Raw genomic sequence first — 25,135 nt, 5'->3', positions numbered from 1 at the left:
ACGAGTAGGTAATTATTCAATAAAGCTCAGAACATACCTTTGCTTCTTCTCTTGGCCAGAGAAACCTGGGATTTTCCCAGTTTCGATTTCAAGGTGGCTCTTGCTTCAGGGTTCCAAGTGCAGTGACGCAGAAGAACAACCTCACCTGCTGGAGCCCTGGAGGGAACTTCCAGACAAAATAGTGGCTTTTTGGGTATTAAGAGGAAATGACAGACTGGACTGCGCTCCATATTCACTTCAGTACATGCGTTAAGGGCTAGGGTAGCAGCTGCCAGCTGATAGGCCAACTCTAAAGGCCTCAGTCTTTGCCTTAAATCAGATGTCTTGGGCAGTACCTGGGACTTGCCACCCTGGGCCGATGTGTGCACAAGGAGAGTTCAAGGAGGCCAGGTTTGTCTTCCAGGCGTTCCTGTCACTGGTGCTAAGATCAGCCCGGTGGGCCAGACCTGGAACCCAGGGCACCCAGGCCTGAGACCGTCGCTGCTTCCTGCTGCTGTGGGGACTGGAGGACTCTCTTGGGTGCTCAAGTCAGACCCCAACCCCAGTGTCCGACAAGTGGGACCACTAAGGACTTCTTTTCCCAGCCTGACGGAAGCCCCTGGATCCCACCATGATTTCTTCCTTGGGAAGTAGAGCAATGATTCCAAACAGAAGACCACCCCAAGTCTACATTATGGCACCAATCAGAAGCAAAAGATACGAAGATTTCAAAGTTCTAAGAAAATACACCTTCCCACCACCAGAGCCTTAATCATCCTGAAAGCCCCTTCATAAACCCCACAGTCCAAGGGAATCCTTGGCCATTTCCATCCTCCTCTAGGATTGTGGACATGTGCAGAAGAGCTCATTTCACACTCCCACCAAAAACTGGAGATGGCCTGCAAGTCTCCCTGCCCATGTTTCTACTTCTGATTCTAGTGCCCTAGCCCCTGCCTCACCCCCTGCCTCCCAAGGCTTATACACATAGTTCAACTGGGATCCACCCTTTCAAAGCAACTCAGACATTTGATACATTTTTCTGAACTCTCCAGTTGAGAGTTTTGATTCCTCCAGGCAGTGGGTATTATATGACTGGAAAAGCTGACAAATTCACTCAGAATCACATGATGATGGTTGATGATCACGTTGTCCTGATGGAAAAGGTTGACTTCGGAGTTACAGCCCGGGGTTGGGTCCTAACTCCATTGCTTGGTACCCAGTGACAACCTAACTGCAATAATATCCTCAGTAGTAAAATGGGGCCGACTGGGGCCCAGTTCCTGGCTCTCAGCACCTTCTGTGTGGTCAGATACTCAGCCAGTGTCAGCGGAATCTGAGTGATAGCAGGCGGGCGAAACGGGTCCCTAGTGGGTAAGCAGCAGTCCCTAAGGCCAGGTACTAAGAACAGTCACGCACTCTCCAGGTAGGTAATTCCAAGTAAGATTCTCTTTTTCAAAATGACAAATGGGCTTTTAGGACAGTGACATTTGGTGGATGGTGCTACCATAGTAGACACATGCACCTATGCCTTTGTCCAGACTCCCAGAATGCACCCCCAGAGTGAAGCCCATGCAAACCATGACTGGGGTGATGATGAAGTACTGCTGTAGGTCCATCGTTGTAGAAGGTTGGGGGGGGGAGGGGGGGCCATGCGCCTGGAGTGGAGCACTGTACTTTCTGCTCAATTTTGCTGTGAACCTAACCTTCTCTAAAAAGTGAAGTTTATGGGGATCCCTGGGTGGCGCAGCGGTTTGGCGCCTGCCTTTGGCCCAGGGCGCGATCCTGGAGACCCGGGATCGATTCCCACATCGGGCTCCTGGTGCATGGAGCCTGCTTCTCCCTCTGCCTGTGTCTCTGCCTCTCTCTCTCTCTCTGTGACTATCATAAATAAATAAAAAATTTAAAAAAAAAGTGAAGTTTATGAATTTTTTAAATGGCATAAAAGATACATCTAAGCAAAATTAAAGCCTATTATTTCCAAATAAGTTTGTTTAAAGTTTCTCAAAGCTGGAATTTCCTCCCTCCCTGTCTCTTCCCTGCATTGCTGGTGTCCCCCACTCACTGAGCCACCGGCTAAGGGAGGGCTGGGGCCATCTGAGTTGCCCCTGGTGTTTGTTGTCTTGGGTCAGTTTCCCTGGGCGGGGCAGGGGTGTTGAGGTTGGTGACCAAGGACCACAAGAGTACTAGGCCCTCAAGAAAGTGCAGACGAAGCTGGTGGCCCCTCAAAGAGACACGGAGAGGAGGAAGTGGCTAGAAAGGACTGGATCAGACGAGGTGAGGACAAAGGGGCCACATCACAGGGAAAACCTGAGTGAGACACAGAGGCTTCCGACCCCTGAAGGAGAAGAGCCGGAGCAGGAGCGGGAGGCGGGGGCCGGGGCGGGATGGGGGAGCTCTGCCGCGAGCGGGGGGCACCCAGGGCCCCAGGAGGACGCACGGGGAGCACGGGGGCGCTGGCAGGGCTCACCAGGATGCCCACGGGCGCCAGTCGGCACACGAGACCCGCCAGGTGAACCGAGGGTGGCCCCCAGGTTGGGGGAGCTGGTGGCCAGGGAGGGTCGCCGACGGGAAGGAGCGAGTACACCTGTTCAGAGTAGAGGGCAGGGTGACAGGACTTGTCAGGTCGCAGCCGTAGCCGCTCATCCCCGCGTCACCGCCACGGGAACTGCTCCCAGAGCCCCTGCTCGGGGCGCGGTGAGGCCCAGGGCCACCCACGAGGCGGGGACCGCCGCAGGATCCAGCCGGGGGGCTGCGCAGGGAACGGGGGCAGCGGGACACCGCGCGGGCAGGTGCTGACGCGGAGGCACCCCCAGGACGCACCACCTGGTCCCAGGGAAGCCCAAGGCCGTCCTGGGGGGGGGGGGGGCGTGTGGGGAAGAAGGCAAAAGGACATGTTTAACTGTGTTTCTGCTCGCATTTGCATGAGAAGCGGGCGTCTGCGGAGGGAGGTACGACCTGAGTGCGCGTGGGTCAAGGAGGAGCGCGGAGGCTTTGCGCCAAGGACCTTTCTAGACAAGTTTGATTTTTGAACCCCATGAACATGCTCACTGATTCAAGAACTTTAGAGTAAGAACAAATGGTCTGGAGAGTAAACGCTGTGAGTGGGAGCGGGCGAATCCCCACTTATCTAGAAATTCCCTCCCGGTCCTGGCAGGGGGGAGGTGGGGGAGATGGGGGGAGGCGGGGGGAGGCAGGGTAACAGCCGTATTTGCCTTTTGGGGAAACCTGGGTGACACTTATGAGGCAGGGCTCCCAGGGGTGTGCCTCTGAAACCCTCCCCGACCCCATCAAAGGTAAGCCAGGTGTGTGCAGGGCGTGGGGGTGCAGCTGGCTCTGGGGAGCGGGGTACAGAGGGAGCTCCCGGCTGAGGGACCGCGGGCTGGGCACACCCGGCACCCCGGCTCTGAGCACACAGCTGGGGGCTCCGCCCGCCTCTTCTAAGCATTGGCTTTGGAGGTCAGCGCCACCCCCGCCCATGGGGTCTGGCACTCTGCCACCCTTCCTTTTAGAAGATAAGTCCCCTGGGGGCGGCAGCGGAGTCCACGGCTGCCCCTCCAGACCCCGAGGCTGTGGCTGCGCCCTCTTATGCAACCGACAGGACGCAAATGCATGACAGCCTGGCCTCGAGAATGCGGGGCGTTCAGAGCCAGACCAAGAGTATGTGTGTGGGGAGACGCCGGGCCTGCCAGCCTGCCAGGCCCAGGGAGCCGGCGACAGGGGGCGACCACTGACCTCCCCCGCAGTCGGCCTTCCTCATTCCAGGGCCTACACACCAGACCAGCGCGTCTCCAGCTGAGCAAAAAGTGGGAACGTGGGACAGTGCCACATGCGAGGGATGTCAGGAAACCCAAACACAGCACAACACTAATGTACTTAATTTGGCTTATGAAATGCAGTTTCTGTGGAATTCTGTTAGTGTTTAAAAAGAGAGAGAGAGAGAAGAAAAAGAAAGAAAGAAAGAAAGAAAGAAAGAAAGAAAGAAAGAAAGAAAGAAAGAAAGAAAGACCCACTTGATCAGCAATCAGGAGAACTCGAGTCCCCCGAGCCCGCCCCAGCCCACAGCACACCCCGCGGTTCCTCCCCCGCACCAGGTGGTAGTACCTGCCCGACCACCGCCGGGGCTCAGACCGGACACAGCCGCCCGGGGAAGCGGGACCCTGGAGGCACCTACGCGGCTGCGTCCTCCTCACCCGAGGGGGCCGTGGGCCAGCGTGATCCGGTGCCCCGGGTGGCACAGGTCGGCGGGGTCGGCGCCCTGCTCCCAGTCCCGTTGTCTCAGGAACAACTTTCGACAGCCGTCAGCCCAGCACTTTGGACCGTGTTGACCCTCCCTCCCCCCGAGGGCGGCAGGTGACACAGGGCACCCTACCTCCCTGACTCCCGGGGTGGGGCGGTTTGGACCTGTGAACCGAGCCAGCCGGAGACAATGAGCTTCCCCTCCCGGGCCAATGTCCCAGCCGAGGGGCGAGACCCCCTTTCCTGGACAGGTTATAGCCCTCAGGCTTCTAGAAGCCATCTCAGCCCCCCCAGGGGCAAACCTGCCTGAGGAGGAGGCCAACAGGGGGAAAGTAGAGCCTGGAGAACGACAGGCGCTGGGGCCCCGTTTGGGCTCAGCCGCCCCCGCAGCCGCCCCACCGCCGCCCGGGTTAGTGGCTCAGAAGGCGCCCCCTCCTCCCTGCCGTGGAGCTGCATATGGGGCGCCTGCAGCTCCAAGGGCGGAGCCGGATGCCAACTCCTGATACGAATGGTTGAGTCTCCGCAGAAACAGACCACAGTGCCCACATGCGAGGCTACACGAACTAAAGACAGAGGGGTTCAAGGCGCCCTGTACGGGTCCCAGCTGCACACACTTCACAGTGGGGCCTCGTCCACAGGTCGTGACCGCACCGAGACAAGAATTGCTAAAACACAGAAATATTCCATTTTATTTTACTCTTTCCCCGTGAGGCCCAAGGAGAAGCAAATGCATGGAACCGAGCAATGACACGGACGCGCGGATCGGAGCAGCTTTGGAGGTTCACGGAGTCAGCAGAGTGGCGCGACCGAGGGACTGGGGCGTCCTCAGCCTGTCAAGCCAGGGGCACCGCCGTGCGGAGCCCGTCGAAGGATTCCAGGCTGGAGAGACCTGTCGCCGAGCGGGGGAGCCCGAGCGTGCAATGTCCACGGTGCACAAAGCACAACAGTGAGAGCGATGAGGTCACACACACTACACATCGTCGCCACCCGCGGAGCCAGTGTGAACCTCCGGCCGCAGTCCTGCAGCGCCCCTCGCCCCTCCTTCCTCCGCTCACGCAGGCGTCCATGCATTCAGCACCCATGTGCACCCGGAGGCACCCCGGTGAACGCCGGGGTACGAAGGTGACAATTACGACCCATACTGCACCCTCAAGGAGCCCCCGGGCCCTGCCGCAGCGGTGCGGGAAAGAAGTACGATGGGGCCTGCCGTGAAGTGCGGGTACGGAGGGTCCGTGTGACAGGAGACGGCGCGTGCAGTCCCCCTCCCGTGGTTGCATGGCGGGAACGTGCCATCCCGCATCTTCGCCGTAAGGAGGCTATTGGTTCGCTGTCATCGCCAGTGTGGCTGGGGCCGCAGGCTGAGCGTGCTACGGGCTTCCCGCCGCGGAGGCCGCGGGGCCCGCGGTGGGTCGGGCCGCGCGGGCTGCGACTGCTTCGTCCCGACAGCGCGATCCGCCGGCGGCGTCCGCTTCCCCGGCCCCTGGCGCAGGTCCTCAGGGGCCGGGGGCGGATCCGGGCTCTGCGGGGTCTTCGAAGGAAGGCCTCCTCTCCCGCCTGCACACTGCAGGCCCCTCGGTGCTCTGAAAGGCCTCCTCCCTGTGTCCCTTGCACCGTGGGCGGGAAGCACCGGCGGCCGGCGGAGGAGCCGCGAACGGCCGTGCGCGCCGCCTCCTCCCCGCCTCGGCCGACGCTCCTGTCCGCAGCTTCAGTGGCGTGAACGCGGTTCAAGACTGAGCGTGCTCCCGGACTCAGACCCGGCGATCACCGAATGCCGGCGACGGCAGGTGGTGGCGTCCCGCATGGCCTTTCTAACGCTTCCCGCAGAGTGGCTTTCGAGGAGGTTGGGGCAGCCCGAGGCCTCGGCCCACACCCCGCCTTCCACAGGGGGTCCCTGGGATACTTCCCTCCTTGCCCACCCGGCCACGACGACACGCAGCCCCCAGTGGGGTTTCCCTTGTCAGGGGCGTCCCCTCGCCTCATTGCTGTTACAGGCTTCTGGATTCTGGCCAGCCGAAGCCACCCGCCCCCCCTCCCCCGGGACCTGGCCCACTGCGGAGTGGCCCCTGGTAGCCGGGGCAACAGTTGCGGCTCCTTAGCAGGGAGGCCCGCGGGCCCGAGTCTAGAACCTGAGTCTTCTGGTTCGTTTAGAGCCGGTGTGTACAGAGAACCGCAGACTGAAAGGCATTTCCGTAGAAGCACCGTGCTGAGTCCGCTTAAAAATCAGAGTATCCTTGTTAGTGTTGATTTGTGAACTAAATCTTTATGATCATTAAAAATCAAGCTTCATAAATGTTCTCATGGTATAAAATCAGATGGTCCATTTTCTAAAAATAAAACGTAAAAAACAAATAGGCCCTGATTTAACTTGTTAGTGAACCCCTCAGTGTATTCCCGTGAATCACTCACACACAAAGAAAACACAAGACAGAATCTGTGCAAAAATAAGAGCTCTCCGTTTTCTGTAACACCTTATCTCTTCTGTAATGAACTTGTTAAAGGTAAAAAAAAAGTGTCTACTTAGAAAATTATAAAAACATTGCTACAATGTCATAAATGCATTCTCTAGGAAAACATACCTTTGGAAATAGTACAACTATTGGGAATCCTTAAAGAAATTCAAGTCCTGGATGTACCTCAGGTACATTTCACTCAGGGCAACATTAACACCCTGTCTGTCCTCCCTACCACTTCCAGAAATTGTCTGCAACGCTCACTGACTGACATAGGATTCTTCTTTCTTCAAATGTCGTCATTGATCTCTGTGGATATCCTGAGGGTGACACCCTGTTAAAGACAGAAGAAAAAGGTTTCAGAGGAGGTGAAGTGGTGCCAGCCAAGGAACGTCCACCGGCAGTGCACCCGCCCTCCACAGATGACCTCACGGTGGGTTCTGCACACTCTAAGTTGGGTCTTAGAGAATTTTCTTGGCTTCTTATCTCCTGTTAGCTAAGAATTCACTTGTTTCGAAATGGAAGGTTTTTCTCTGTTGTCAAACTCTCTGCCTTGGGGAAGATTTTTTGACAACGGACTTTTGTTTGATAAAAGGACATATTTCCTATTATGTGGAACTAGTCAGCAGGGCCTCCTCAGAAAGCTAATAACCAGGGTCTGGGACTATGAGCATCCCATAGCAGAGGATGTATGAAAATTTCGCTGTTTGGGAGAGCTGGGGAAGATGTTTCCCTTATGGGGGGTGCCTGGGGGGCTCCACGAGTGAGCGTCTGCCTTTGGCTCAGGCTGTGACCCGGGGCTGCGTGGGGCCAAGTCCCAAATCTGGCTCCCCACAGGGAGCCTGCTTCTCCCTCTGCCTGTGTCTCTGCCTCTCTCTGTGTCTCTCATGAATAAATAAAATCTTTTTTAAAAGATGCTTCCCTTGTGGAATAAACTGAACTGTAATATTTACGTATTTTTTTTCCCAAACATAAGAGTAAAAGGAAAGATAGTGCTCTTACTTTTCTTAAGTGACAGAAATGTTCTCTGGAGTTCTCCTAACCCTAATTGTCAGCGGTTCATGACCGTTGAATCGGTAAACACCTACCTGGAAATCGTGGATGAATGTTAGGAAGTAGAATATAAAACCAAAGGCCACTGTCCACTCACAGATCGCACTCACCACATGATACACATAATCCTACAAACAACAGTAAGACACAGGATTTAGCCTAAATCCATCCACTGCAGGGTAGGTACCAAAATCAAGGGCTGGTCAGAGCGGAGAGAAAGTGGTGGCTGAGGCCTTGGGAAAGCCAGTGAGCAAGGCCGGGGGCTGACCACCAGGGCACCTGCCCAGTGGAAGCACGAAGGCCCCCGGCCCGGGGTTGCGCAGGCCCCCGCCGGCACCGGGCTGCAGACCCGCTCTGCACACTCCAGGAAGGCAGAAGAGGAGCCGCTAGGCGGCTGAGGCGGGGAAGCCAATCCAGACTCCAGAGAAGAAAGAACCTTCGCTCAAGGCGTGACTAAGCATCCCAGAGCTGAGGTGCACACCTGGAAAACGTCTCCTGGGCATCCAGGCCTCATTAACTAGACACGGTGCTGGGCCGGGGGCGGGGGCGGGGGGGCCTTCTCCGCAGCCCCGGGGATGGTGGCGAGCGCTGCTCTGCTGCCCTGGGACCCAGACGCGGCGCAGAGCGAAAGCCAGGGGCGCAGGGACACGGTCAGGGTGCCCTGGGCGCGGGGGTGACACGGGAAGCCACGCGGGCAGCGGTCCCTCCTGCGGAGGCGGGAGCCTTCGTATCAACAACGGAAGTGACCGGGAACCCAGGCCTCAGCCGCTCAATCCCACTTTCACCAAACGGGCCGCTGTAAAAGATTAAGAAGAAAGCCTGCGAGTGCGTGTGCGTGGGCGTGTGCGTGGGCGAGACGCGATCTCTCCTGACTTTTACATGCGGTCAATTACTTTAAAAGCATCTTTAAACACCATCTGAAGGGCCCTCGGGGGCGCAGGCGGGCCGCGTCTGGACTCGTCTAGATCCCAGCTCACGTCCTAGTCTCGGGTAGGAGCGTAAACCCCGTGCTGGGCTCCACACTGGGTGTGGAACCGACTTAAATGTAATAAAATAAACAATGTCTGAGTCAAAAGGACGCGTCTGCATCGTGCCTGGAGCCCACGGGCCAGGCTAGGCCGGCGGCGGCTTCCACCCGCCTTTGGTCCCAGGGCGGCCTGTCCCGCTCCCCTCCGCTCGGCCACAGGTTCCCGGGGAACGAACACCCGCGGGGCTGCGGGTTCTGCGGGGCGTCAGGTCCTCTGAGGCAGTTTCCAGCGGCGGAGATTTCGGGGAGGTGCAGGCGCCCGAACGCTCGCGGACCCCGCTTTGCTCCCGCTTGCTCGCCACCCACCCGTGCGTCCTCGTGCAGCCTGCGGCCGGCGTCGGGCCTCCGTGCGCGTCCACCGCCACCAGGAACGGAGGCGGGCACCGGAGCCGCGCGGCTGAGCGCAGGCTAGGAACCTCTCCGTGAGGCACGAAAGGGCCTGGGAACCGCGGGGTGCTGGGCCGCGCGGCGGAGGGCAGCCCCCGGCACCGCCCCGGGGCTGATTCGCGGTGCAAGGGCTCCCCCCGGCGGCGCCACCGCACGGCTCCTTCCCCGACGACCTGGCTCCTGTGTCCCCAGCCCCTCCAGCCTCCCGCGGGCTCCTGCAGGCCCGGCACCCGCGGACCCTCCGCCTGGGACGGCAATGGCCCCGCTGCGCTCTCGGCACCCGCGCATGGCTCTTCCTCGCCCCACGGCACGGTTCCCGGGAGCTGCGGGCCCCACCATTCGCTGGATTCTCCGCCTGCCTGCGGGTGGCTGCAAACGCCAGCCTTTTACCCAAACTGCTTTTTGAAAAACATCCTTAAAAAAAGAAAAAAAGAAAAAGAAAAATATCCTTAACTCCCCTGTCACTTGAAACACGAGCTGCTGCTCTCACACACTAAGTCTGCTGGAGCATCTCGAGCAGGTGTGCCTGGAGCACCTCTGAGAGTCCCTGAGCACCTCTGCAGGAGTCCCTGGAGCACCTCGTGTAGGAGTCCCTGGAGCACCTCGTGCAGGAGTCCCTGGAGCACCTCTGCATCAGTCCCCCTCAATTCCAAACATTTGATCCAGGTGTTCTAAGGTTTGACTAGAAGTCCCGGTCAATCCACCCTACGCCTGGTGGCTCCCAGTGCCACGACAGACATTTCTCTTTATGTGTCACTCCCACCTCATATTCAACAATCCTACCACCAGATCCCCCCACCGGCCCTCATCGGGACCCTGCTTCTGTTCATGGGGCAGAGTCTCTGCTTCCCCCAACAGGACACTTGGAATTTCTCTTTGGTGCATGTCCTTCTGTTGTCATGTTTGTCACTTGCCAGTGCCCATTAAACATCTCCCCTTCTTATATCCACCTGAGGCTATCTTATTTTTTTTAAGTTTTAAATTTTAATTTCTGTATAGTTCACACACAGGCATATGCATTTCAGGAGTAGAATGTAGTAGTTCAGCACTTCCTTGTATCACTCCGCGCTCCTCCCAGTTAAGGGCCCTCTTAATCCCCTCTTGTTTCACCCCGCCCCCACTTTGAGAGCCAGCATTTTGTTCTCTGTAGTTGAGTCTGTTTCTTGGTTTGTCTCTCTCTCTTTTCCCCCTTGTCCATTTGTTTTGTTTATTAAATTCCATAGGAGTGAAATCAAGTTTTTTTTGTCTTCCTCTGACCTATGTGGCTTATCTCTAGCTCCAACCATGTTGCTGCAAATGGTTGGATGTCATCGTCTTTACGGCCGAGCAGCATGACACTGTGTATACACACCGCAGCCTTACCTGCTCACCTATGCAGGGGTCTGTGCTCCACTCCCTTGCCATGGCTCCTGGAAACCACGCTGCTCTACATGTACGGTTGCATGTAGCTCTTTGAATTAGTGCTTTTGTATTTTTTGACTACTCAGGCCTGTGATTACTGAATCATATGACAACTCTAGTTTTGACTCTTTGAGGAACCTCCGTACTGGTTTCCACAGTGACTGCACCAGTTTGCCTTTCCACCAACAGAGCACGAAGGTTCCATTCTCTTCACATCCTCACCGACACTTGTTGTTCCTTGTGTTGTTGTTTTAGCCACTGTGGTGGGGGGTGAGGTGGGAGCTCATGGTGGTTGGGATGTGATCTTCCTGATGAGGAACACGCTGAACTCCCCGGGTGCATCCAGACTTGAGATCTAAACCTGAGAACTGCCTTCTCTGGCCACCCTAACCCCAGGCTCAGTTCTCACCCATTCATCCAGGGGTTACTTCTGACTAATATTCTTCCAATGTACTTGCTTTTGAAGGAAGGCTCTGTTCAAAGCTTATTCAGGCCCCCTGAATAGGAGGCTCTCTGCCTCCCCCCTCACAGCTCCACATGCACTCCTCGCCCACGCATGTTGCCCTGACTGCACTGATGCTCCAGTTCATCCTGAAACAAACTGCCCTCCATGCTGGAGCTCACCCCATCCTCTGATTCACAACCCCTGCTCTGACCTCCATACCCCTAACCCACATCGCCCCACCACCCATCAACCTGTCCTCTTGATTAGAAAATTCCATTAGGAATTTAAAATTTTGCAAATAATTTTGAGAATAATCCCCAGGAACCGGGTTCGACAATCATACTGAAGACAGGTTAAATGTTACCTTTTCTTTCGGATTCCACTCCAGCTTGGTTATAGAAATTAGTGAAGCACAGGCGATCACTAAGAAACGGAAATTGTTAAGGAAGCTCAAAAAAAAAAAAAAAAAAAACCACCCTAGGTCTTTTAATGTTAAGACTATTCTAATAATCATCACACAGTGTTAAAATGTTAATACCAACATTTCTGCAATCAGATCTGCTATATTAGCTTCTTTAACCTCAAACCTTCAGCTCGATTGTGATAGCATTTCAGTTATAGCACAGACATATAGCCACTCCTCAGTAACATCTTTTCAGTCAGGTATAAAATGTTAATCTGTGGCTACATTTTGCTCCACTCTGCTTTTTAAATTTGGTCAAATGACTGACACAGCCATCTAGATGGCTTTTGAGTACTTTCCCCCTAAAATATGATTTTCTCTAAATTAAGGTATTGAATAAAAATACTCTTCCCCTATAAACCCAGTTTCAAGGCAACAGCTTTAAGGAAAACATAACATTTCAAAGTACCAAAGCATCACAAATAACCAAGATTCATCTACAAAAACCAGCTACAGTTATCTTTAAAAAAGAGACTTATTCTATCAAGTCACGGGATAAGCAGAACGCTTCCTTCCAGGCTCAAGGGTTTACAAATCAGAGCCATACATAGTATTGTGTATAATACTATTGGGGGTGCCCAGACAGGCCAAACAGTGCCTGGGACTGAGGCTAGAGCCTCCACGACCATCTGCACAAAGGCCGTGGCAGCCATTCCAATGGAGCTTATAAAGGCACAGGAAAAGCTGGGGATGAGCTGCGATGCTCTTAAAATGCTTTTGCAAACAGTTATGAATTCAAAGCTTTGAGTCAGTGTCAAGTTTAGAACTTCCTCTGAAAGCTAAGTCAGCGTCCTCCTCTCCCTGCCCTCCCTAAGCTCCCATATTTTGCAATTCTTAACACTTCTCCATTTCTCAAAATGAAAGATTCTCTGATCCTGTCATTACCATATTTCTGTTTCTAAAGTTTAAAAGCCTCTGAATTCTTGAGCCTCATCTTCTGCGCATCAGGTACCACGCTGGCAGTGAGGAAGGGGGAGACAGAGAAAACTCTGGCAAAACAGACTTGGTGTCTGCTCTGAGAAACATCATGGCCTAGTGGGATGAAGCCCAGGGAAGGAGCTGCACTAAGACAGGAAAGAAGCTTAACTGGGCATGAGGAAGGGCACGAGGTGTGATGAGCACCGGGTGTTATGGGCAACTGAGGAGTCACTAGCCTCGGTCTCTAAAACCAGTGATGGACTCTGTGTTGGCTAACTGAATTTAAATTAAAAAAAAGGGGGGGGGGCACAATGATGACTTGGAGGGAAAATTATGAATTCAGAGTGGAATGGGGTTTGAAGGGTCAGCAAAGGCTTCCTGAGTTAAGCTAATGTAAGCTGAGGCTTGAGGAGCCATCTGGAGCAGCGTCGCCCCAAAAGTAATGCCAGCCACATGCGTAATTTAAAATATTCTCCTATAGGCAGACAGCTTCTGCTCTGCCATCCTACCCAACTCTCCCTTGGGGTGTATTCAACAAACTTCTACCTCCTTACAAAAAAAAACAAAACAAAAAAATCACCCTAAAAAGAACCAAATGAGGGGCACCTGGCTGGCTCAGTCAGTAGAGCACGTGACTCCTGGTGTCCAGGTTGTGAGATGGGCCCCATGATGGGTGGAGAGATGACTTAAAAATAAAATCTTGGGGGATCCCTTGTTGGCTCAGCAGTTTGGCGCCTGACTGGCTGGGGGGCGTGATCCTGAAGTTCTGGGATCAAGCTCCATATCAGGCTCCCTGCTTAGAGCCTGCTTCTACCTCTGCCTGTGTCTCTGCCTCTCTCTCTCTCTCTCTCTCTATGTCCCTCATGAATAAATAAATAAATTAAATAAATAAAATTAAATCAAATCTCAAAGATAAATAAATCCAAATGAAATTAATTTTAATAATATATCTTATCTAACCCAGCATATCAAAAATATTATCATTTCAACATATACTAATATAAAGAATGAATAATTAGATATTTAACATTCGCTTTCTCTTTCTTCTTAAATCTTTGAGATCGGTGTGGTTTTTAGACTTAACTGCATATCTCCACGTGGACCAGCCATGTTTCGCATGCTCAGCAGCCTCGTGGGGGCTAGTGGCTACCAGAGGGGGCCGCTTGGCTTTGGGGAAGGCGGTGGAGGAGGATAATCCAGGCAAGGAGAGGACAGTGGATGGAGGCAGAGGGCAGGCAAGGGGAGTCCTGGGCAAACTGTGTAACGTGGGGTCAACCACAGGCAGTTTCATGGGGCACCTGGATGGTCAGTTGGATCAGGGTCCCCCTCCTGGATTCAGCTCAGGTCATGACCTCAGGGTGGTAGGGTCAAGTCCCACATGGGGCTCCGTGCACAGCGTGGAGTCTGCTTGAGATTCTCTCTCTCTCAAATAAATAAATAATAATAATAATAAATATTTTTTAAAAACCTAAAAAGATAGGCAGTCTCAGACTATGTGTCTCAGGCACAAGGACCTGGGTTTTACGCTGTCAGTGATGTTGAAGGGTCAGAAGCCGGTTGTGGGACGGGTGGTCTTGCAGGGAGGCCTCAGGGATGCTAGCAACCGCCTCCCTCTGTGCTTCAGTTTCTTCCTTAGTGAAGTGAGGATGATGTTCCATGGACATGTTGCAGTTAGAAGAGACAAGCGCATTTTAAAGATGTCTCAAAATCTTTGTAAAGAAATATAAATACCATGCTAAGGTGTCAGCCAAAACACCTTTCCATTCGGATGATCTCGTTCTAGTCAATCTAGCACAGGGACGTGCCCGTTTCTGTTTGGGGTGCTGTCCCTCAGCATTGATCCCAAGAACTGTCAAAAAACGGGACCTGTTTGTATGTGAAACTCTAGGGCCTGAAATGCTTATCCTTGCTAAAATTTTCTCCGATTTTAACATATAGAGATGTTGTCTCTCAAGCTGGAAGCAAGGAAAGGTTTCCTACACCAAACTTTGGCTTTAACACCACAAATGCTCCTACTATGAATTTTACAACTAACACAAGCTAAAGGTTTCAAGTAGGTATATTTGAGAGAAACATGAGTGTCTTCAATACATGAATAGGACAAGGAAATTGCGAAGGAATTATCTCTATACTGAGAGTATGCATTTTGCTTAAATTTCTCAACACTAGTATTTGCTTCCTCTGAGCTTGGAAATTTTGTAACTAAAAATTTCCCTCCCTAAGATGAAAAAAAAACAAAACCCAAAGCCTTAGATTTCACATTTTGTGCAGCTTCTGTTTCAAAAGAGAAAGGTAAAACTTGGTATTTAGAAGCACATGGTGCATTTTCAGTCAAGCTCGCCCGCGTTATGCCCCAACTCCATCCAGACCACCAAAGTTTCTGCTAATAAAAGAGTTGCTCTTTTCCTACCGTCTGACAGAAATCACCATCTTTTGATGGCTCTGCAGTTTTTCTCTGATAAAACTGCACATGGTATTTCAAAAGATGTGGAACCTTCCAGCTTTTAAAGACACAGCTTTTTTTTTCCTGTTAAATACCTCTAGAAAGAAGAGAGAGAAAGGTCAAGCTCTCATTTCCTTTAACCCAGAATGCACAAGCCTAAAAATTCCTATTTTCTTTTCACGCTGTTGAATTAGAAAGTAGGGTGAGATTTCATCCTGAAACTAGAATCAGTGATAACGAGAGAAGGCTGTCTTTCAACTGACTTAGAAGCAAACGATAGAGAGGGCTTTTTCAAACCACTTAATTTGGATGAGTAAATGGCACCATCTACTACTGAACCACCGACTGCAGGGCGAGGGCAGGGGACGGGCCTGGGCCCTCACACAGCTGTTATCTTAAGTGCAGTATCAATATTTGGGGTTTTTGACCAAGCACTACAAAGAAAAATAAATATTTTCACATGGCTTATGAAATGTTCCCTGTCGGAAGGAAAGTAAACAGCCTAAAGTGTTCCGACAGGTTTCTATTCTTGCACACATTCCCAATTCTTTTTTTTTTTTCACATTCCCAATTCTTACCTAACCAGACAATGTTGGGATATGTTCTTTATGGTTTTCTTAACAATTTCTCCCAATTGTTCTCCCAAAACCTGTGAAAACCGGGCTGTTAAGCTTTGCTGTTTTTCCATGCTCTCGGGTGGTGGTTGGGGGGCAGCTGGGGGACAGAGGGTCGGGCCCACAGAGACACTGACAAGTGTGCAAAGGATACTGGGGACGACGGCCGCACAGGACACAGCGGAGATGGCCATCCGCACATGGCATGTGGACATGCTGTTCCACTGGGGACACGATTTGTAAGAGATGATGGACTGCAGGAGTGTGTAGCCCACACCGCAGACGAAGGCCAGGAGGGCGCCGCCGTCATGCACCACCGGGACAGCCAGCTCCTGGAGAGAGAGAGTCACAACAGCCATCACCCTGCAGCACCCACGCCGGGCTCCCGGAGGCCACTGGCCCCACTGACCCACCTGCTGAGGCCTGGAGGGCGTGGGCCCCCAGTAGTGCGGGGGCACGGCCTCCCAGGCCCTCACGTCATGCCCTGGGTATACCCCCCGCCCCCGCCAATGTGGGCACCCTGACCCAGACCCGGTTGTGGGCACTACCCCCCCGCAGGAGGGCAGGGTCACAGGTCCTGCAGTCGGGCAGAGCTGGGTAAAAGTCCCCACCCTGCATTTCCCCATCCCTGAAATGGGCACCCTAACCCTTGTCGTGCAGGGCTGCAGGGAGGTGTCCCGGGAATTCCTTTTAAAATTATATAACCGGTTGCATGAAGGTGCCGAGCGTGGCCGGGGCTTTTCAGGCTCCCCTCACCGGTGACCTCATGCTCCTTCCCCTGGCTCCCCACGCACAAGCCTCAGCAACTGTCGCCAGGCAAAGGCTGATTCCCATGGAGGCTCCTTCCCCCACCCTTCAACCAGCTGTTGCACCGGAGGGCACCCCCATGACCAGTCCACACAGAGACCTGGGCTTGGGCCACGGAAATGCTCACGATGGACCCTTCACAGAGCTTGCTTTTGGCTCCTTTCAAATATGCAGGGGGCACTGACCTTCAGATGTAACAGTGACATCGGACTGAACTGTGGGGTCTCTGCTTGAATTTGAAAATGTGAGCTTTTGCAATGGCACAAGTAAAAGTATTGTCCACACAGGAAAGGAAGATTTTAAAAAATGACTTTCAAACTTATTTTCTAAGGAAATTTTACTTCCTGGCATCAAACCTAGTAATATAAGGGAAATCCCACTCTCTGATTTATGTCACAATAAAACATGGCTGCTTAACATTCTGACACATGGCCTATTAGGCACTCATGTATTAGGTATAGACCCTGTATTCCTAGGTTACCCAACACAGGAATATAGAGTTGGGAAAATCATATATGAAAAATAAAATACATTCTATGTCTTTAAAATATTTATATACCTTTAAGTAAAGAATTTTTTAAAAAACCAACTGAACTGTACACTTAAAAATGGTGAAGATGGTCAATTTTCAAAACATTTTATTTATTTGAGAGAGAGAGCATGAACATGGGGAGGGGCAGACAAAGGGGGAGAAGCAGGCAACGAGCGCCCCACACAGGACCCTGAGATCACAACCCAAGAGGTAGGCAGACGCTTAACCTACTGAGCCACCCTGGGGCTTCTAAAGTGGCCAATTCTATGTTATTTGTATTTTGCTACAATGACAAATAGCAATAATTCAGAGGAAATGCAATCAGTCTCTCAAAAAATAACCACACCCCCACGTTCACTGCAGCATTATTTGCAACAGGCAAGACAAAGAAGCAACCTCAGCATCCATCAAAGGATGAACGGATAATGAAAACACCACACACATACACAATTATTCATCCATGGAAAAGAAAGGAATCTTGCCACTGTGACAACGTGGATGGACACAAGGGCATCATGCTAAGTGAAATGAGCCAGACAAACAAAGACAAATCCTGTGTGATCTCACTTATGTATGTAATCTTAAAAAAAAAAAATTAAATCTGAACTTATCGATACAGAAAACAGATCAATGGTTGCCAGAGGTGAGGGGTGGGGGTGGAGATGGAGGATGGGGGAGGGGGATCAGAAGATAGCAGCTTCCAGATATAAGGCCCAAGGATGTAATGCACAGCCTGGTGACCATAGTTATTAATGCTGTATTATTATATGTTCAAAAATTGGTAAGAGAGTCAATCTTAAGAGAAAAAAAATTGTAACTATGTGAGGTGATGTCTGTTGATGAATTTATTATGATCCTTTTGCAATATGCACATGTATCAAATCACCATGCTACACACCTTACACTAATACCAGGCTATGTGTCAATGAAAACTCAGTAAAACTGAGGGGAAAAAACCAGTATTAAACCAAAAACAATATTCAACCAAATATAAAACCAATACTAAACTGATAAAATAAAAGAATGAAGAGAAACAGATATTTTTCCCCTTGGAATGTCAGGCACATTCAGACAAAGGAAAGTAAGCAACAGGCTGGACTTGCACTGCTAATGAGTCATTTTCAGGAATAACAATCTGAGAGCCCCGAGTCCTTCCATGCTCAATTTTTTTTTTTTTTTTTTTTTTTTTACGTGAAGTAAATCAACATCCTGGATTTACAGACTATTTCCTCCAATGGCTATCAGGGAATTTGCCTCCTCACCCCTGCCCCGCTCCTAATTCAACCCATCCTTTGGGACCCACCTCTGCACACTGGGTGCCCCCCCCCACCCCACATTGACCCGGACCTGACCAGACCAAAGGGCCAGGAGTCAGCAGGAGCGGGACTGGGGTGTGCTTTCCCCTGTGACGTATACACTCTCCCATCAATGACGACTTTTAGAAGGGACAGGATTCTTAGTTCGGAGGTGAACTAGGGATAGATGCTAAAATGAAAACCCAGCACCCTTCGGGATCTCTTTTTCGAAACTCTGTTGCTACTTTAAAAGGTGGTGAAGAAGAAAGAAGAAAAAGAAAGAAAGAAAGAAAAAGAAAGAAAGAAAGAAAGAAAGAGAGAGAGAGAGAGAGAAAGAAAGAAAGAAAGAAAGAAAGAAAGAAAGAAAGAAAGAAAGAAAGAAAGAAAGAAAGAAAGAAAGAAAGAAAGAAAAAGAGAAAGAAAGAAAGAAAGAAAGAAAGAAAGAAAGAAAGAAAGAAAGAAAGTAAGTAAGTTAGTTGAAAGGGTTCAAAACCTTGGCAACTTGACTCTCCCAAGAAGGAAATTTCTGGAAGGGAAGTCAAGCATGGAGAGAGGCTGGTGAGGACACGGAGCAGCAGCCACGGCCCCCAACCAGCTCAGGACGCAGCCCCTGGAACTCCTGCCCAGGCCACACGGGAGGAGAAGCGCCGACAGGCCCAGGGCTCTGTGGCTCACGCCCCCAGGTCCCCCGGGAGGGAAAGCTCAACTTGGTCTGTTCATAGCTTGTGGAGAAGGAAGTAGAGGCTATGGAACAAGGAAGTCATAAGGGTTATTTACGGGAACAAGGACAAAGCAAATACTTTGCTTCCGGGGAAGTTTGATATTCTATTCCCGGCTTCTGTGAAGATGTCATGGCCTCGCGAAACCTTAGAGAACCACCAGTTTGGTTGTCGGCCGGGAGTTCTCTTTGTGGAACCGGCCCTTCTGCTTTGAAAGGCGACAGCTGTCGTGCTCACCCCGCAAGTTATTTGGAGAAGAAAGTGACAGGCCGTGGGACACGCCACCTGCGCCCGGAACAACTCAGGTCCGCCGTCCCCAGGCTCCCCCTTGCCCCACATCTCAACCCTTCTCCCCAGCACACGCTGCCGGGGCTGGACTGTGAACTCTGGCCAGACTTTCTCCCCACAGGGATCTCCCCATTTCTGGCTGGAAGGTAACCGGTTCCTACCATTGCTGGCCGGTGGCTTCCATCCCCACCGCGGCTGCCCTGCCATGCTCGACCGGGACACAGAATGACCCGTCAGGCCCACGTGTCCCCTGGCAACCAGGACCAGGACACCACCTGTCTCCTGAGGCTGTTATGGGGATGACAGAAGTTAAAGCACGGAAGGTTTTCATAAATTCTGTCACATAGGAAATTTTCAATAAATCAGTTGTCATGAAAAACCAAGTGCACACGATCATGAAAAAGAGTCTCCCCATGTGACCAAAGTCACCTGAAACCATGTGCTATAGCCTTTGTCTTATTTCACCATAAAAGCACAACGAGGGTAGGAAAGTCAAATGGAGCAAGAGGCAAATCTACTTGCACAGTGCGCTCCACCGAGCCCTGTGCACTTGCCTGTGGAGGTACAACCTGTCTCTCCCCTTTGCACCTTTCAGTGTCAACGAGGAAACAATGATTGGGGCTTTAGAACATTCAAGAATGAAACCTCGTGGGACGCCTGGGTGGCTCCATTGGTAAAGTGTCCGACTCTTCATTTCAGCTCGGGTCCTGACCTCAGGGTCACGGGAGGGAGCCCTGCCTGGAGCTCTGGGCTGAGCGTGGAGCCTGCTTGGGATTCCCTCTCTCGCTCTGCACACACACACCCCTCCCTAGAAAGCAAAGCAAAGCAAAGCAAACTCGTGAGCCCTGAGACCCAAGAGATTATCTGCCCTGCAGAGCGCCCAGGAGCAGCCGCGCAGTCAGGAAGGTGTCCACCCCCCTCACCCCTCACCCCTCACAGCGCGGTGCTAAGTTTCCCACAGCACTGTGCTGTCCCCAGCCCCCGCAGCCAGCAACCCCCCTGCAGCCGGTGGACCCCCATAGGCGGCACCCCCGCGGGCAGTGAGAGCATGCGTGAAGGTGGAACAGACTGCCCGACAGTGACGCTCCTGACATTGTGCAGCAGGGGCACCGGCAGGTGCACGGAGAGCGGACAGTGGATGGAACAGGTGCAGCGCCCGGCCTGGCTCTGGCGAGGGACAGCGGTGGCCAGGGGCCAAGGCCAACACCTCTTTAGAAAATAAGCCTCATGCAAGACGGGAAAATTCTGTAAGGCGGTGTCCATGGGCAGGAGCATGAGCCCTCCGGAGTTTCGGCCTCTGTGCAGCCGCAAAGACACCGCAGTGGGGAGCGGAGCCCGCCAAGCAGTGCTAGCCTGAGCCGGCGACCGCCGCGGTGGCCCCCCCTCAGCCTGCTGGGCCCGGAGCGTGGCGCGGAGCCCTCCCCATCCCCTTTGCAAACCCGATATACAATGAGTATTTTTAAAACATGAAATGTTGTCTCCATGGACAAACAGCTCCCATGCTTCCAGAACGAGGCCGGGAGGAGCCAGTGGCCACAGGCTGGACAGACCCGGGACTGCCCCCCACCTGCTGTGGGAGGAGCGGACTGCAGAGCACATACAGGCCGCCCCGAGGCCTGGGCTCCCAGGTGAGGGCGCTGAGTAACCCGGGCAGGCGAGGCTGCCGGGCGGAGGCCGCTCTGCGAACCTGCGCACACATGCTCGTGCACACAAATATCTTCATACTCTTTTTTAAAAAGATTTAATTTATTGACTTGAGAGAGAGAGAGTGAGTGAGCCCAGGCGGGGGGAGGTGCAGAGGGACAGGGACAAGCTCCATCCCGGGCCCCCAGGGCCCCTGGGATCACCATCTGAGTGGAAATCAGGACTCGGAGGCTCAAGCAACAGAGCTCCCCGGGCACCCCCAATATTTCCACACTTAACGGAGCTGTCCCAGTGACCCAAGGCCTCTCCCACCATCAACCTGGCTGATCACTGCTGAGCGCAACGGGTTCCCCATGCCCCCCACGCCGCCCGCCCAGTCTCCCCTGCAGGGACCTTCAGATGATAAAGACCTGTTTCTAGGAAGCAACCTACCCCACTTAAATGCTTGCCCCCCCCCCCACCACACAGGCAGCCTCTACCCTTGCTGTTGCCCTCCACGTGCCCCCTCAGCCGCTAGGGTGCCAACAACCGAGGACGTACCTGGAAATTGGCCACGATGCCCATTCCGATACAGCCCACCAAGCCGAGCACTAGCGACACCAAGTTAAAAACAGGAGTGCTGAAATAGCTGGTTTGATTTTGCTTCTCCACTATTTTATATCTCGTGTACATCGTGGCTGCACCTGGAAGGATAAAAGGCACTTTGCTGAATTGTGACTATTTGACCTTTCAGAACGAAAACCACAGGGACAGTTTGCATTGCTTTTTTTGAGTCTCTACTTCAGTCTCCTAATTGCCGTCATTTCCCATTCACCCCCTATTCCGCCTCCGTGTGACAGACAGACACACACACCAGCTTGCCTTTTGCCCTTTTCATGTAAAGCTACTGTGCACATATCCTGTGACTTTCTTTCTCTCTCACATAAAGTACACCACCGTGGAGCTCGCCCTGCATCACTGTCTCACTGCGTTTACAGGTCTCATCGCCCTATTGATTTAGTCTGTTGCCCCCTCATGTCGGGCTCCTACATCGCCAGTGTTTTCCCTGTTACCAGCAATGCTCAGTGAGAAGCCTTGTACACAAGGCTTCAGCACACTTTCAGTGCTTCTGAAAGACGAGTTCCTAGGAGTAGTATTACTGGAGCTAAAAGTGTGCACTAGTAAAATACCAAGAAGTATCCACAAATCGCCCCAACACGGTTTTGTGGCACTTATACTCTCACAGTAAAGCTCGAAAGCAGGTCTGCATGTTCTTGCCTTTTTAATTATCGCCAATCTAATGAAGGAGAAATCGCAACCTGTTGATTTAATCTGCATTTCTCTGGTGATTAGTGAGATGGAAAACTTTCAGTATGTCTACTGGTCACCTGCATTTCTTCTTCTGAAAATCACATTCAATTTTTTTTCCTGATTTTTCTCTTGACTTTGTCTGTTTGTTTTTAATTTGCTGTTGCTTTTCACACATTATGTACTTTAGTGGATTATCTGCCGTAAATATTACAAATTTTCTTCTAGTCCATCTTTAACTTTGTTTTCTGTATCTTTCTCACTTTGAAGTTTTAATTTCTTTATCTTCTATATCCGTCAGTCCTTTCCTGTTTAGCTTCTGGGTTTTGTGTAAGCTCAGATAAGAGTTTCCACCCTCAGGTTTTAAGAGCACTTTCCTATTCTTTATTATCTCACAGTTTTGCTTTGCATGGTTAATCCTTTCATTGCTGTTGATTTTTGTGAATGGTGTCAGGAGAGTACTTAAAGGTGTTTTTTTTTTTTTGAAGAGCTCATCAATTAACCAAATACCACTTACTGGTTTGGAGAGTAAAGTCACAAACTAATCTCCGCAACCGCAGGGTCCTTGTCTTTCTGCAGCTGGGTCCCTAGCACTAAGAATAAACACAGAGCCTACCACACCCTAGGCACCTACAAACTGAATGTTGACTACATGGATGGCTATCACAGTTTTAGATATGTATGAACTCTTACTCAGCAAATGTACCTTATAGGGGAACTTACATCAATATGCAAAGATGTATTTAAAAGAATATTCACCAAAAAATAAAGAATATTCACTTGAGCATGGAAAATTGCAAAAATCAGAAATAGCCTCCAGGCTTCACATAGGGGACTGATTAAATAAATTATAATGAGATGGGTACCATGCATATGTTAAAAGAGCAGAGTAGATTTTTTGTCCTGACAGTGTGTGATGGTCATGTTTTGCTGAATTTTAAAAAGCAAGCTAAGACCTAATCATTTCTCAGAGACTATTTGAAGTGAAGATGCTGGTGACAGTCTGCCTTGCCTGGAAGCAAAAAGCCGTATTTATCGCTTCCCAGTGAGGAAGTAATCTCTGCGTTCTAAATCTGGATTCTGGACAAGGATGGCACGCAAGGACACCCTGGGATTGAACACCTATGTCTACTTCCCCTTGCCCACCTCCAAAGCCTTGGGATGAGAAGACCACAGAGTGCGGCAGCATGAAACTTTCTCTTTACCCAGTAAGATGGACAAATTCCAAAAATGCCAAGTCTCCACTTAAGGCTTCCTGCCCCTCTGCCCCGCCCCCTCCCCTTCTGTCCTTCCCTCTGTGCCTCTGCCCTGCCCCCTCTCCTTCTGCCCCTCCCCTTGCACCAGTAGAGAGGCCAGAATGTGCTGATTACAGGATAGGCCCTGGCAAACAGCTGATTGTCCCAGGGGCTCAGGGCCTCTGAAGGACCAGGAGAGAGGGCCCACATCTTCTGTCCCTACATCTGGGTCACCCCACAGTAGACTGTGTTTTTCAGTCATTATATTAGCTGGCTAATGAGAGGGCTGTGACCATCTATCCACTGCACTGTATCCTATCTCAGGGTGTATTGAGGAGTTGAAAAGAAAAATCATCCCTGAGGTGGAGACAAATTGCTGCCTGCTTCACCTTTCCCGGTCAGCATGGGCCAGGCAGCCCCCCTGTCAGGGACGCCCAGAGACAGCGAGGACCCGAGGCCCCTAGAGCACGTGGCCATCAGCTGATTGCTGGGCCCACTGCCCAGGTTCCAACTGAGCAGACCTGTGGTGCGCCCTGGGGACATGCATGTGACCTGACACCCCGAACAACGTTCACATGCATGGCTTTCGGTACACACGCCGAGAAACATTAGCTTGTACATTAGGTGCTTTGACTTTCACCAACGCACTGGATACAAATCACAAACTTAAAAGTCAAATTACATTTAAAATTCATTTCCAAATCCTGTGACGTGTTACCAGATGAAGTGAAGAACAGTTCTACGACAAGGCCATAAATTACTGGATTTCCAGTAATCTTAAGTTTCTCAAAGTGGAGCAAAATTATAGTTGCAAAGGTTGTATTTAAAAAAAAAAAAATTAGGGCAGCCCCTGTGGCTCAGCAGTTTAGTGTTGTCTTCAGTCCAGGGCGCGATCCTGGAGACCCTGGATTGAGTCCCACATCAAGCTCCCTGCATGGAGCTTGCTCCTCCCTCTGGCTGTGTCTCTGCCTCTCTCTCTCTCTCTCTCTCTCTCTCTGTGTCTCTCATGAATAAATAAATAAAATCTTTAAAAATAAAAAATAAATTATATGCATGAGAGGCCTGGATGGCTCAGTTGGTTGAGCATCCAACTCAATTTTGGTTCAGGTCATGATGTCCTGGGTAGTGAGTGGGAGCCCAGAGCCCTAGTCTTAAAGGTTCTCTCCCTCTGCCCCTCCTCTCACTAGTGCTCTCTCTCTCTCTCCCAAATAAATAAATCTTAAAAAAATTATACACACCAAGAGTGAACCCTAAAGCACACTATGGACATTGAGTGATAATGATAAGTCAGTGTAACCTTGTCAACTATAACAAATGCACGACTCTGCTGGGGGATGGTGATAGTGGGGGAGACATTGGCTGGGGGGCAGGCATGTCTGAGAAATCTCTACCTTTTGCTCAATTTTGCCGTGAACCTAGAAGTGTCCTGAAAAATAAAGTCTGCTAAAAACCAGCAAAAAATTATATACAAACTGTCAACAACACATTTTGCTTCACTTGAGACTATGAATTTTTCATTTATTTATAATTATTGTGTACTTACCAAGAAATGCAGAGAAGTTTATCATAAATCCAAAAATCCCACTCTCTGGAGGTGTTGTTCCCGTATCACTAATAAAAAGAAATTTCAAATTATTAAAAAGGACTTCTGTTCAGCCCTCTGTGGGAGGGATGTGACTGGCAGGTTTCATAGAATGTTTCTTCCAGGGGGTCAGCCACTTTGAATTCCAAAGACTTAGTCTGATTTTGCTAAGGTATTTCTATTTTGGCTCTGAAAAATCTAAAACTTATTATTCTACCACAAGAGATTACATTTAATTTTCTCCCATTGTAAAAGGCTAGGAAATATTTAAAGTAAATGGTAGTGGTGTTTCTAAAATGACCAAGCCTAATAAACTTGATATATGTTCAT

At 51.2% G+C, this 25,135-nt stretch overlaps 1 protein-coding gene across 6 annotated transcripts in view; it reads right to left on the bottom strand.

Moving 5' to 3' along the window:
- The window catches only part of DRAM1 (DNA damage regulated autophagy modulator 1), a 45,318-nt gene that overhangs the window by 5,615 nt on the left and 14,568 nt on the right, over positions 1 to 25,135 (bottom strand). Inside the window, exons 2-7 of one of the 6 annotated variants that reach the window (XM_025439386.3) lie at positions 24,767 to 24,834; positions 21,242 to 21,384; positions 15,571 to 15,748; positions 11,343 to 11,401; positions 7,668 to 7,846; positions 4,878 to 6,999 (exon numbers count right to left, since the gene is read on the bottom strand). In XM_025439386.3, the coding sequence (XP_025295171.1) occupies positions 7,673 to 7,846; positions 11,343 to 11,401; positions 15,571 to 15,748; positions 21,242 to 21,384; positions 24,767 to 24,834 (622 nt within the window). In that variant the 3' untranslated portion in view covers positions 4,878 to 6,999; positions 7,668 to 7,672. Of the gene's footprint in view, positions 1 to 4,877; positions 7,000 to 7,667; positions 7,847 to 9,285; positions 10,792 to 11,342; positions 11,402 to 13,323; positions 14,061 to 15,570; positions 15,749 to 21,241; positions 21,385 to 24,766; positions 24,835 to 25,135 lie in introns of those variants that run through there. The other 5 variants (XM_025439387.3, XM_025439389.3, XM_035698842.2 and 2 more) reach the window with 5 other exon arrangements.

This window comes from Canis lupus, chromosome 15 (genome assembly GCF_003254725.2).
Source record: "Canis lupus dingo isolate Sandy chromosome 15, ASM325472v2, whole genome shotgun sequence".
Lineage (NCBI taxonomy): Eukaryota > Metazoa > Chordata > Mammalia > Carnivora > Canidae > Canis > Canis lupus.
This window is presented reverse-complemented; position numbering and strand designations above follow the sequence as displayed.